Source organism: Phyllostomus discolor, chromosome 1, assembly GCF_004126475.2.
Source record: "Phyllostomus discolor isolate MPI-MPIP mPhyDis1 chromosome 1, mPhyDis1.pri.v3, whole genome shotgun sequence".
NCBI classification, from domain to species: Eukaryota; Metazoa; Chordata; class Mammalia; order Chiroptera; family Phyllostomidae; genus Phyllostomus; species Phyllostomus discolor.
In genome coordinates, this window is record NC_040903.2 from 78,594,821 (window position 1) to 78,608,890 (window position 14,070).

Here is a 14,070-nt window from a genome sequence, read left to right on the forward strand (position 1 = left end):
CAATAAACTCTCCTGTGAGCCTGGGACTTTTTTATTTTAGAGAGAAAGGAAAGGAGGGAGAAAGGGAGAGAAACAGCAATCGGTTGCCTCTCTCATGCCCTGAACTGGGGACCTGGCTCACAACCTATGCATGTACCTGGCTGGGAATTAAACCAGCAACCTTGCAGTCTACAGGCTGGTGGCACTCAGTCCACTGAGCCACACCGGCCTGGGCATGAGGCATGTTTTATCATTATTTATAAAGCTGTTCAGTGGCTTTGAATTTTTAAGGAAGGTGGTTTACATGTTGATTAACAAGATCTTAGGAGCTTTGTGGGCTTTGGTCAGGACAGGAGGAAGACAGGTTGGGCATTTCACAACCATGTGTTGCTTCAAACAGCAGTTTACTCTGTTAGAACTCTACAGACCCTTTGCAATTTCTCCATGACTTGCTGAATTTCATTGTCCTTTATTTGAGGAAATGTTACACATTCTTGCTGTTTGATTAGCATAGATCAGAAGTATCTGTTCTCAACAGCAAAATTCTTACTTCAGTTTACTTGAAAACGGTATCTTGGTAGTACTTTAAGAAATTGCTTTGTTACAGGATGCAGTGAAATACTCTATCAGTATCAAGTGTGCACAGCTATCTGTCTGTCTGTCTGTCTATGTATGTATTTAGAGGGAAAAGGAGGAAGGAAGAGAGGGAGAGAAAAGTCGATGTGGGAGAGAAACATCAATTGGTTGCCTCTTGTATGTGCCCTGACCAGAAGCCGAACCTGCAACCCTAGCAGGTGCCTTGACTGAGAATTGAACCACTGATCTTTCGCCTTGTGGGACAATGCCAAACCAACTGAGCCACACCAGTCAGGGTGGGGGTTTTTTGTATTTTTTTTTCCTAAATCAATCTATGTATAGTTCTAGGACTTCACAGTTTTACCACCTCTACTTCTGGTTCTTCAGCGCCCTCCTAGGGATTAGCGTGGCCCAGTCTCAGCAGCACAGGGTTCAAGTATGTCCAAGTTGCTTTTCAGCTTAGACATTGACATTCTTTAAACTGTTGAGGTCTAAGTAGGTTTGCCACCACCCTATCTTATTCTTTAAGTATTAGGTACTTTGAATTGAAAATCTGTAGTTATGTGGTAATAAATTGTAAAGTGTAATAGAATGTGACCAGCAGTCCTTGAAGAAAAGCAGAATTCATTAGAAGGTTGAGGTGAATGAGACTGAGACATTCCATTGAAGAGCTGAATAAGGCACTATCCAGAATTCATTTTTTAAAAAAATTCCTCACTTGACATTTCTTTACTGTTCTTAGAGGAAACAGTGAGGGGGGAGAGGAGCATCAATTAGTTGACCTCTCATATGCACCCCCAAATGGGGATTGAACATGTAATCTTTCGGTCTAAGTATAGGACGATGCTCCAACTGACTGAGCCACACTGGCTAGAGACAGAGTTCATTTTTAAAGAGGATTTCAGGTCTCTTAAGGCTTTTGTGGTACTGATTCTGCCTTTTCCTTGATACAGGTGAATACTAATGGTAGATTTGGCCGTCAACATTTTTTGTTTTCAAATGTGAATGAAAGAAAGTGAAGCTCCTGAACCAGGCAGTTCTGCTCTTTGTCTAAAAGGTGATATTACATCTGAAATATCAGCAGTAAGTTGTTTTTTTCCCCTACTCTGGACTCTAGATGCATTTTGTTTGCCATTGAGGGACGTTAGTGTATGAGGCTAATAAAAGAGAAACAGAGAAGTTCAGTGGAAAGTGCCTTTACAGCAAAAGAGAAAACTTGGGGGTGAGAGTGAGGGGACCTGAGTAAGGCAAGAAAAATGGGACTCTCAGCTTAGTATGCTGCAAATCGGGCATGGCAGGCATTATTATTTTCAAATGGGAAGTAGTTTTAAATGAACAGAATGTTGATAGATAAATGGGTATTAGAATGTATCCTAAACAGACTGGACAGAGGACACTTAGCTTTTCACCCATGGAATTGACCATTTTTGTTAAAAGTATTTCTTATATTTTACTCCTTCCATTTTAGGGTAAATGAATTAGTTGTGCTGCATTGTATCCCTGATAAAGAGCAAGAAATTATACTTTAAGGGCAGAAAAGGCTTTGTCTCTAAGGATGTTATTCCCCACATCAACTTTACACTTAGTTTTACATAATAACCATTACAACCACAAGCAAAATAAGAGATAGGATTTTTAATCTTCGTATTGTTACACATAACATTTTATTTAGACTTCTTTGTAACCAGGTATTAGAGTGGTTGTTTGGAGTTCTCAGAGATTTGATGGATGAAATACTTCTTTCCTAGTAGAGCGTTAATGAGATGAGCTAAACTCTTTTTGTTTGGGATTATAATAAGAGTCCTAACTAAAATGATCTTTCCAAATAATTGTCCTTTCCGGGGCAAGATAACATGTCATAAACCAATTATAAGGCTTAAAACTATAAAGGTCTTTCTTTCTTTCTTTCTTTCTTTCTTTCTTTCTTTCTTTTTTGGGTGTAGAATTTCTAGGTAAGTTCTGAATTAAAAGTAATTTAGTGGAAAATCATATTTGGCCAACAAGTAAGTTTTTCATCTTGTGCCTGATTTATATCCTCCCTAGGAGCAGAACCAGATCAAGGTATAAAAATAAATCCCCCTTACCCACTACTATCCTTTTCAATAGAAGCACAGATGAAGATGTATAAAAGGCAATTTAAAAAAAGATAATCTTGAAGGTTATTGGCAGCATCTGCTTAGGTGTATTTCCATACTAGGTGCCAGTTAAACATGTAAATAAACATCTCTTCTACTGAGATTGAATTCCTTTCTTTCATTTGTCACTGTCTTTGAGTGACACATTTACTGTGAAACGAGTCAATAGAAAGAAAGGACTATTGTAAAGATACTGCATCTTAAACAAAACACAAAGAGCTAGAATGATATCTAGTAGAAACAGCCATCTGTTGCTGTATAAATAACTCCCCAGTTGTAGCTTACAGATTCAGTTGAGTATACAGGTGACTCTTGAACAAGGTCTGAACTATGTGAGTCTACTTATGTGTAGAATTTTTCAATAAATACAGTCAGCCCTTTATATCATCAGCTTTAAACATTCTCGGATCAAAAAACAGTATTTTCACATTCCTAACAGCCACAGCCACTGATGGAAAATACTGTTTTTGGTTCAAAGTTGAGTTTGCAGGTGTGAAGGGCTGACTGTAGAGTTAAGAATTACACTCGAGTTTAAGAACCCAAGGGTCTGTACTCCTCACTGCAGCATTGTTCAAGGCTCAACTTGTATAATCTGTGGAAGGTGCAACACCTAAGATACAAATTATTCTGCTGTGAGACAGGAACATGCAGTTTAGATATTTTACTAATACCAGCAGCTGTGAGATACATAGTATAACCCAACCAGCAGCACTAGGCAAATGAACAAGGAACTATAATTCCTATTTTGGTATTTTATTTTCTTATGCTCCTCTAGCAATAGGCATACGGTGTTCAGTAAAGAAAGTTAACAAATATCCTTCCAATCCCAAAATGCTGTCATTGTGCTTTAATGATTTGATTTTGCTTCTTTGATCATTTTTGTTTTTTTCTAATGGGTTTATTTAGTTTCAAAAGTTTGGAAGGTAAACTGCTTTTTACAAAGTTATGTTTAGACATTGAAAGTAACAAATTTTGACTTTTTAAATTGATTCTCAAAGGGGATCATGCAGTACTTAATTAGGGCAGTCTGTAAAGTTCCTAAACTCATTTTCCATCTTTAGTCAAATTGTGTTTATTTATCTAGTTGACTGTTCACTTACTGTTTTTGTTTGTTTGTTTTTGTTTTTATAAAATGATTCTAGTAGTTATACTGGAGTTCTTATACTGTGCAGTGGTGTCTTATACTATCCACCTCTTCCATCTCCTTTGCTCATGCTCTCTTCTGTAACTCAGAGATCTAATTCTGATCTTTTCTGATTCAGAGACAAATCATGTTTCCACATCACCCTTATGTACAAAGAGAAAGAATTTTATGCCCTTTAGGAGAATGATATCTTTTTGTTTTAGAAATCATCAAATTCTCAAACTGTGAGTCTCTCACTGTTATTTGAAAATCCACTGAAGTAAACTAGACACAAGTATGAAAGTAAAGCTCCTGAACTCTAATAACCTCTAATAGTTTATAGTCCCATATGACAGGGATTCATTGTTCTGAGAAGTGCATTGATTTTGTTGTGCACATATGGAGCACAAGGTATAGCCTACTACATACCTAGACTGTTTGGCATAGCCTGTTATACTATACTGAATAATGTAGGCTATTGTAACCCAGTGATAAGTGTGTATATCTAAACATAGAAAAGGTTCAGTGAAAATACAGCATAAAAGATAACAGTGTATGTGTGCTTGAGTTAGACTGAGGGACAAGCTGTGGAGGTAAGCACCCTTGGAGGGAGAATAGATGTCAGGAGGAGTGAGGGAAGGATGAGAAAGGGAGAGAAAGGAGCTCAGAGACCAGAAGAGACCCAGAGAGATAAAGCTTGGGATGAGAAATAATAAAAGGAGAGGGAGGGAGAGAGTGTGTTGGAGGGAGAGAAGGAGAGGGAGAGAGAAAGGAGAGTTGGACTGGGAGGAAAGAGAAGGAATAACTGAGGGAAGGGAAGTGAGCATGTGCACCCCAGTGTGCATGGTCAGGAGCGGGTGTGGGCGGGCTCCTCGTTCCTCTTCTCCCCAGTCCTCTCCCCTCACTCCCTTGACACCTCTGGGCCCCAGCCAGTGGGTGGGCGCAGGATGAGTAGGCACTATGCTGAGCTTCCTTGTCTAGATAAATATTTTGAAACTGTTTACCAAAGTGGCTATGCCATTTTACATCCCTACCAGCAATGTAAGAAGGCTCCAATTTCTCTACATTGTTGCCAACACTTGTTCTTACTGTGTTTTTGATTGTAGCCATCCCAGTGAGAGTGAAGTGGTATCTTGTGTTTTGATTTACATTTCCCCTATGACAATGAGCGTTATTTCATGTGCTTATCTACCGTTTTTGACTTGTCTCTTATACTGAGTTTGAGGAATTCTTTATTCTAGATACATAGGGTCTGTCACAAATATCATCCTTTTTTTGTTATAAAGTCATAAACATGTATATTCTGTAACTTAACAATATCACACTCAAGCATACCATATGACATTTTAGGTGAAATGTTCAAATTAAAACTATAAATTACTACACCCATGTTATTACCCTACCAAGCATACTCAAGCAGGCCTTACTTCTGCCAGACCCTGTATGCTCCTTATCAGATATATAATTTGCAGATATTTTCTCTCATTCTATTGGTTATTTTTTTACTTTCTTGATGGTGTACTTTGAAGCACAAAAGTTACTAATTTTGATGAAGACCAATTTATTTTTTTCTTTTGCTACTTGAGTTTTTGGTGTCCCAAGAAACCATTGCTTGATTCAAGCTCACAAAGATTAACTCCAGTGTTTTCTGAGTTTTGTTGCTTTAGTTCTTCCATATATTTTTTTAATTATTTTTTATTGATTTTGCTATTACAGTTGTCCCAATATTTCTCCCTTTGTCCCCATGCACCCAGTATCTCCCACTCCCTCAAGCCATCCCCACACCATTGTTCATGTCCATGGGCCATGCAGATAACTTATTTGGTTACTCCATTTCCTATACTGTATTATGCATCCCCATGGCTATTCTGTAACTTCCTATTTATCCTTCTTAATCACCTCACCTTTTCACTCATTTCTCCACACCCCCTCCCATCTGGCAACCATCAAAATGCTCTCCATATCCCTGGTTCTGTCTCTGTTCTTGTTTGCTTAGTTTGTTTTTTAGATTAAATTGTTTATAGATACGTATTCATTGTCATTTTATTGTTCATAGTTTTAACTTTCTTAAATAAGTCCTTTTAACATTCATATAACAATGGTTTGTGATGATGAACTCCTTTATTATTTTTCTTGTCTGGGAAGCACTTTATCTGCCTTTCAATTCTAAATGGTAGCTTTGCTGGGTAGCGCAATCTTGGCTATAGATCCCTGCTTTTCATGACTTTGAATATTTCTTGTCAATCCCTTTTAGCCTGCAAAGTTTCTTTTGAGAAATCAGCTGACAGTCTTATGGAAATTCCCTAGTAGGTAACCAACTTTTTTCTCTTAGTACATTTAAGATTCTCTCTTTATCTTACCTATGGCATTTTGATTATGATGTGTCTTGGAGAGCACCTCTTTGCATCCATCTTGTTTGGGATGCTCTCTGCTTCCTGGACTTGCATGTGTGTTTCCTTCACCAAATTAGGAAAGTTTTCCTTCACTATTTTTCCAGATGGATTTCCAATTTCTTGGTCTTTCTTTTCTTCTGGCATCCTTATGATGTGAATGTTGGACCTCTTGCAGTTGTCCCAAAGGCTGCTTATATTATACTTAATATTTTTGGATTCTTTTTTCTTGCTTGTTCTGATTGGTGTGTTTTTTTGTTTTGTTTGTTGTTGTTGTTGTTTTTGCTTCCTTATGTTCCAAATCATTGATGTGATTCTTGGCTTCGTCCACTCTACTGTTGTTTCCCTATACATTGTTTTTTATTTCAATCAGTGAATCCTTTGTTTCTGACTGGATCTTTTTTATAATGTTGAGATTCTCACTAAGTTCCTCATTCTTTTGCATGTGGCACCATTTGTTTGAAAAGAGTATTCTTTCCCCATTGAATGGTCTTGGCAGCCTTTTGAAAATTAATTGACCATAAAGGTAAGGGTTTATTTCTGGATTCTCAATTCTATTCCATTGATCTGTGTGTCTCTGCCATTACCACACCATTGATTGCTGTAGTTTTGTGGTAGTTTTGAAATTAGAAGCTATACTCGTCCAATTTTGTTCTTTCTAAGATGGTTTTGGCTGTCCTGGTACCTTGTGCTTCCATAGGTCTTTTGGATTAATTTCCATCAATTTTTGCAAAGAGGGCAGGTGGGATTTTTGCTGGGGATTGCATTGACTCTGTAGGTTCCTTTGGGGAGTGTTGCCATTTTAAGAGCAGCATGTTTTCCCATATGTGAACATGAGATGTATTCTGTCCATGAACACCAGGTTTCTGTCCAACAGAACTACTTTCTTACAGCAGTGGTTCTCAAATATTTTGATCTCAGGACCTCTTGCACTTTTCAACATTGAAGATCTCTATCTCTTAAAGTGAAGGCTAACAAATTTTAAAAATATCTTTTTCTTTTATAATAAAAAAACCCATTACATATAAATAGCATTGCTTATGAACAGATAGCAGTCCTTTCCAAAACAGTAATTTAATGGGGAGAGTGGCATTGTTTTTATATTTTTGTAAATCTCCTAATGTCTGATTTAATAGAAGCTCAGCTGGATTCTCATCTGCCTCTGCATTTGTTCCCTTACAATGTGCTATTTTGATTGAAATATGAGAAGGAAATCTGGCTTCACACAAATGCATAGTTGGGAAAGTGAGGAGAATTTTAAATGTCTTTTTATGTAACTTTGAATATTGTTTGATACTACACCAAAACTCTGCTGCACTTTTGTGAGGAGAGAATGAGAATGAAATAGGTACATGAAAGTCATTTTAACTTTGCAGGCCCACAGAAAGAGTCTCTGGGATCCCCAACAGCCCAAGCCACACTTTGAGATAAGTGTGTCTTAAAGAACAAAACTGAATAGTGCAGTTTTGCAACAAAATGGCATGATGACTGAATAACAGTTTTTTTTTTTTTTAAAGATTTTATTTATTTGTTTTTAGAGAGAGGGGAAGAGATTGAGAAAGAGGGAAAGAAACCTCAATGTGGGGTTGCCTCTTGTCCGCCATTACTGGGGCCTAGCCTGCAACCCAGGCATGCTCCCTGACTGGGAATCAAACCAGTGACCCTTTGGTCTGCAGGTCAACACTCAGTCCACTAATCCACAGCAGCCAGGGCTGAATGACAGTTTTATTATGTGTATTGACAAATAGTTAGGAAGGGATTTGGATACATTTCCTCCCGGTCAGTACTTGAGCTTCTCTATGAAAGACACCGCTAGACCTAAAGGGTAAACACGGAATCAGCAAGCTGGATCAGTTTTTTTTTTAAGTATTTGTGATTATAAAAATAATAAGTTATTGTAAAAATTGAGACTACAGGAATACATCCAAGTAAAACAGTTTTTTGAGTTTTCACACTTACATATTGTTAGTTATCTGGTGTATTTCCTTCAAGTTTCATTTGTTTTTTTTTTTAAATATTCAGTTTTAGTTCTGTGAATTTTTAAAACATTGTTGTAATTATGTTGCCTATCATTTTATATCCACCTTTTTAAATTTTATATTATTTTGTGAATATTTTAAACAATTTAATATAAATACATTAGTTTCTGGTTTTCTGTAGTTTTTCTTTTTTTGTGTGCTAAAGCTGCTTTGAACATTGTTTATAAAATGGTTTATGAGCGCGGGCTGGGAACCAAAGTGTCCCAGGTTCGATTCCCAGCCAGGGTACATTCCTGGGTTGCAGGCCATAACCCCCAGCAACTGCACATTGATGTTTCTCTCTCTCTCTCCCTCCCTTCCTTTCCTCCCCACAAATAAATAAATAAAATCTTAAAAAAAAAAATGGTTTACATAGTTGTGTATTTCATTTGTACAGATTTTAAGTAGTTGTAAATATATGCAGTTTTAGAAGTATATTGATACTATATCCTAGTGAGATTTTATTTTTTATTATGGAAGATTTTAACCAAAAATGGAGAGAAACTAGTACAGGAATCCTCAACATACCCGTCATTTAGTTTCAGCTATTGTCAACTTGCTGCATGCTTGTATTTTTGTTTTTTCTCTTTTCTTAAATTTACAAAAAAATTATTAGCATATTTTAAAGCAAATTCCAGATGTATAATTTTATCTGTAGTCTTTTAGTTTGTATCTCTTACAGGTAAAACCATTTAAAACAAATAGCCACAGCACCTTGATTGCACTCAATGCAATTGATAATCATTCCATAATATCCTTTATCACCTAGGCAACAGTCCATTTTTTCAGTCAAATACTTCATTTTAATTTATTTGACTTTGAATGCAGATATAGTTCTCATTATATAAGGCTATTTTAACTAAATCTTTTGTGTTTTGCAGCAATACAAATCTCCCATTTTTTCATGTCTTAAATTTGCTGTAGAAATGAGGTCATCTGACTTGTAGCATGCCCTACATTTTGGATTTAGCTAATGTCTTTCTGTTGGTATTATTTAACATGTGTTGTCCCAGAATTTCCTTTAAGTTGGGAATCAGATCTAGAGGTTTGATTAAATAAGGCTTTTGTTGTTGTTATTGTTGTTGCAAGAATACTTCATAGATGGTGCTCTCTCACAACATCAAGAAGAATGTAATATTTCATTTGACTTTTAGTGAAAAGATTGAAAAGTAGCTTCAGTCACTGTCCATCTGATCCAACCATTTATACAGTTCCTTGTCAGCTCCTCACTTATTTTAGCAGAGGTTAATGATCACTGCCTTGGTTATTTCATTAGATGTTGCAGTGTTTTGATTTTCTAATTCTCTCATTCACTCTCTACTTATTAATTGTGGTTCCTGTATAGGGAGCAACTTTCCCTGATTAGCTATTTGGTTGTGCTGAAATACTCATCCAGGAAAGGCAGGCTAATCATTGTTTCCCTTTAGTAATAGTTAGAAAAATGATTTGGTGTCATAACAGCCTCCAGAGGTGACCATTGTGGTGGTGGTGCTTTGAACTATCATGGATTTTTATGTTTGTCCATTGATGCTTTCTGATCCCCATATTGTCCATCTGTTATTATCAGGAGTCCTCCTTCCTTTATTGTTGCTCCCATGTCATGACTACAGGAGTCTTTCTTTGATATAGCTTCCTTGCTTTCATGGTAAGGTGTCCCAAGTATTCACCTCAAATCAAGCAACATTCTACAAAATAATTAACCAGAACTCTTATAAAGTGTAAAGTGTAGATGAAGGATGAGGGAATCTGGAAAAGCTGTCACAATTTGAAGGAAATGGAAGAGAAGTGACAACTTAATGCAGTGTGGGAAGCTAAATTGGATCCTGGAGTACAAAGAGGACATTAGTTAAATGGTAAAAACCAAAGGAAGAGAAATCTGTAGCTTAATTAAAAAGTTATATATCCTGTTGCCCAAAAAACCCCAAAACAACAGATTACATATATTCTACTCAGCTTATTTGTTTGTATCTCTTTTATGCTGATAATCTGAGTACTTAAAATTAATGTAATTTGTACTTTATCCTATGATAGTATGTATAATATATAAAATAAATTACTTTCAAGATAGTACCAAGATTCACCCCCAAGGAACAAGCCAGTTGAGTGCTTTTTAGGATTTCTTGGTGAATTTTTAGGCTCTTGTGTTCAAATACCATCTTTTTTTTTCCAGCTGTTTGTCTGACTTATGTTTTTATTGAGATGTAATTCACATACCACTGAGTTCACCCTTTAAAGTGTCAATCATTGGCTTTTAGTATATTCCCAACCTTGTGCATTGATCACCACTTACCTAATTCCTGTTTGTTTGATTTTTTTATTATTTAATAATGGAAAGGCAAAAATGTAATTTTGTCTCAGAAAATGGAGTCCATGATTTTCAGAAGAATGGTGGCAATTTATTAACCAAGTAATCAGTTTTTATACAGTCTCAGCAAGTACAGCAATTTTCTTGAACTGCCTGTGGAAATTCTGAAACTGTGGAATTGTCATTTCAAGAGACTTGTTCTTTATGTGACCTGAATGAGTGCAACATAAGGATACTTATGTGATCCTTATGTGACAGTTGCAGATACTTATGTGATCCTTATGTGACAGTTGCAGATACTTACGTGATCTGCAACTGTCTGACTTCACAGCCATACCCAGTTTCCACTGAATATCTAGAAGCTCATTGGTGACCTTGGCCTTAGTTTTCCACCTTGACTCCATAGACCTCTCCATAGCAAGTGTCCAAGGCTTGTACCACCAACTCAGGTAGATGCTTCTTGGGCCACCTTGCAAATACTGTCTTAAAATCACTTAGAATAATTCTCTGAATAGTTATGCCACCAACTTGATATTTGGTAAAATTTGAGATCGATTTATTGCTTTGAGTGTTTTATGAAACATGTATTTCTAGTATATGTGAAAGGAATTTAGAAACAAAGGTAAGAGAATTATATTCTCAAGAATTTAATAAGGTTGATAAAACTTTCAGTTTAGCTTTGACACTGAGATGAAAAATGTACTGCTAGGATAGAGTCCACCAAGTGAGAGGAGGGCCCTTTGCTTTGTCTCTGTGTTTTCTTATAAAGAGTGATGAAATGAAATCAGAGAAATAACCCCTCTTGTTCAATTCATTAAGGCTATGTTGAGGCTATCTCTGAACCCTCATGGTTCCAGACTACTGGGTCTTGGGCCAGAAAGTACTTTGGTTTGGCAGTAGGTTTTCCCTCTTGCATATTTCTCTTTACAACCTAGAAACCTGCTTTTTAGCCATACCAGGAGCAATAGTTTATAGTTTGTCTTAAAATAGTTTTGGTTTCTTGAACAAGTAAAAGTTATTATTTATTGGAGGGGTTTCAGTACTTGAATCATCATCACCATATTTTAAATCTTATTTTAGATTCAGACATTTGATAATAAAGTCTAATTTTAATGCTTTGTATCTGTCGTAGTGCTTAAAGGATATGCCTATTAATAACCCCTTCTATTGGCAAACTTGGTAGTGTAATAGTTGGACTTTTAGAAACCTGTATGCATGTCAGGTCAGTAATTGAGAGCCATAGTGGCATGATGTGAAGATTATTTGTTTATGGATAGCATGCATGGGTCAGATCAGGACCGTTGCTTTTGTTGAGCTGAGATGCTTTTGTATTAAAGAACAAACATACCAAAGTAGACGGTACCATATCATGAATCCTATACCCTTCTCCAGGAGGAGCAATGGTGAAGCCCCACATCTCTGCCACACATACTGCTTTGAGGAAAATTCTAGACATTGTGTTATTTCCCCAGTAAATACTTCAACATGCTTCTCAAAAAGGCAGGGTCTCTTTTTTTTCAAGTTTTTTTTTTAGATTTTATTTATTTACTTTTAAAGAGAAGGAAAGGGAGTGAGGAAGACAGGGAGAGAAATATGTGAGAGATACATCGATCAGTTGCCTCTCACATGCCTCCAACTGAGGACCTGGCCCACAACCCAGACATGTGCTCTGACTGAAAATCGAACCAACGACCTTTCAATTCCCAGGCCATTGCTCAGTCCACTAAACCACACCAGTCACAGCAGGATCTCTTTATTAAATGTAATCATAACATCATAATCATATCTAAGAAAACAGAGTAATTCTTGTAATAACATAAAATATCCCATCAGGATTATATCCCTGATTGTTTTTTAAGTATATTTTATTGATTACACTATTACAGTGGCCCCATTCCTTTTTCTCCCCTTTATCCTCCTCTGCTCAGTACCCCCATTCCCTCCAGCACTATCCCCCCTTAGTTCATGTCTATGGGTCATATATATAAGGTCTTTAGTTTCTTCATTCCTATGCTATTCTTAGCCTCCCTATTTTGTACCTACCAATTATGCTTCTTTTTCCTTTTTAAAAATAATTTATTAATTATGCTATTACAGGTATCCCACTTTTTTTCTCCCCTCTATTACCCTCCATCCTGCAACCCTCCTCCCACCAGCATTCCTCCCCTAAGTTCACGTCCATGGGTTGTACACATAAGTTCTTTGGCTTGTCCATTTCCTATACTTTTCTTAACTTCTCCCTATCTGTTAGTACCTGCCATTTATGCTTCTTATTTCCTGTACCTATTCCCCCATTTTCTCTGTTCCTCCTCCCCACTGATAACCTTCCATGTGATCTCCATTTCTGTGATTCTGTTCCTGTTCTAGTTGTTTCCTTAATTTTTGTTGTATTTTTTTTTTTTAGGATTGGTTGTTGATAGTTGTGAGTTTGTTGTCATTTTAGTGTTCGTATTTTTTATCTTCTTTTTCTTCACTAAATCCCTTTAACATTTCATATAATAAGGGCTTGGTGATGATGAGCTCCTTTAACTTGACTTTATCTGGGAAGCATTTTATCTGCCCTTCCATTCTAAATGAGAGCTGTGCTGGATAGAGTAATCTTAGATGTAATTTCTTGCTTTTCATGACTTTGATACTTCTTTCCAGCCCCTTCTTGCCTGTAAGGTTTCTTATGAGAAATCAGGTGGTAGTCTTATGGGAACTCTGTTTTAGGTAACTGTCTCCTTTTCTCTTGCTGCTTTTAAGATTCTCTCCTTGTCTTTGGTCTTGGATAATGTTGTTATGAAGTGCCTTGATGTGTGCTTGCTTGGGTCCAGCTTCTTTGGGCCTGTCTGAGCATCCTGGACTTGCATGTTTCTTTCCTTAGCCAGATTGGGGAAGTTTTCTTTCATTATTTTTTCAAATAAGTTTTCAATTTCTTATTCTTCTTATTCTTCTGGCACCCCTATGATTTGGATGTTGGAGCATTTAAAGTTGTCCTGGAGGTTCCTAAGCCTCTCCTCATTTTTTGAATTCTTATTTCTTCATTCTTTTTCTGATTGAATGTTTATTTCTTCCTTCTGTCTAAGTCATTGGCTCATGGCCCATTTTCCTTCCCTTCACTCTTGGTTCCCTGTATACTTTTCTTTATTTCACTTTATATAGCCTTCACTTCCACCTTTATTTTTCGGCCATACTCAGTCATTCCTGTGAGCATCCTTATTACCAGTGTTTTTAATTCTGCATCTGCTAGGTTGGCTGTCCCCTCATTGCTTAGGTCTTTTTCTGGAGTTTTGATCTGTTATTTCATTTGGGCCATATTTCTTTGTCTCAGTTAATCTATTATGTTGTGAGGGGTGGAGCCTTTGGTATTCACTAGATTGGGGCAACCCAGTTCACTTGTGTGGCGCTCTGTATGGGGGAGGGATCAGAAGGGAACCAGTGCTGGTTGATTTCTCCTGCTGCCACAACCCCCACAGCTTTTTACAGCCAGAGGTTCTGAGTCTTTATGTTGTCCACACTGGCATTTTGAGCTGTGAGGTCTGTCTCATTCTCCAGTTGTTTC

General features: G+C 36.9%; 1 protein-coding gene across 3 annotated transcripts in view; it reads left to right on the forward strand.

The window, feature by feature from the left end:
- Positions 1-848: 848 nt before the first annotated feature.
- The window catches only part of LARP4B (La ribonucleoprotein 4B), a 62,287-nt gene continuing 49,065 nt past the window's right edge, over positions 849-14,070 (forward strand). For 2 of the 3 annotated variants that reach the window (XM_036025078.1, XM_036025079.1), the window contains exon 1: positions 849-1,638. In XM_036025078.1, coding sequence (XP_035880971.1) covers positions 1,561-1,638 — 78 coding nt within the window. In that variant the 5' untranslated portion in view covers positions 849-1,560. The remainder of the gene's footprint in view (positions 1,639-14,070) is intronic. The other variant, XM_028507471.2, reaches the window with a different exon arrangement.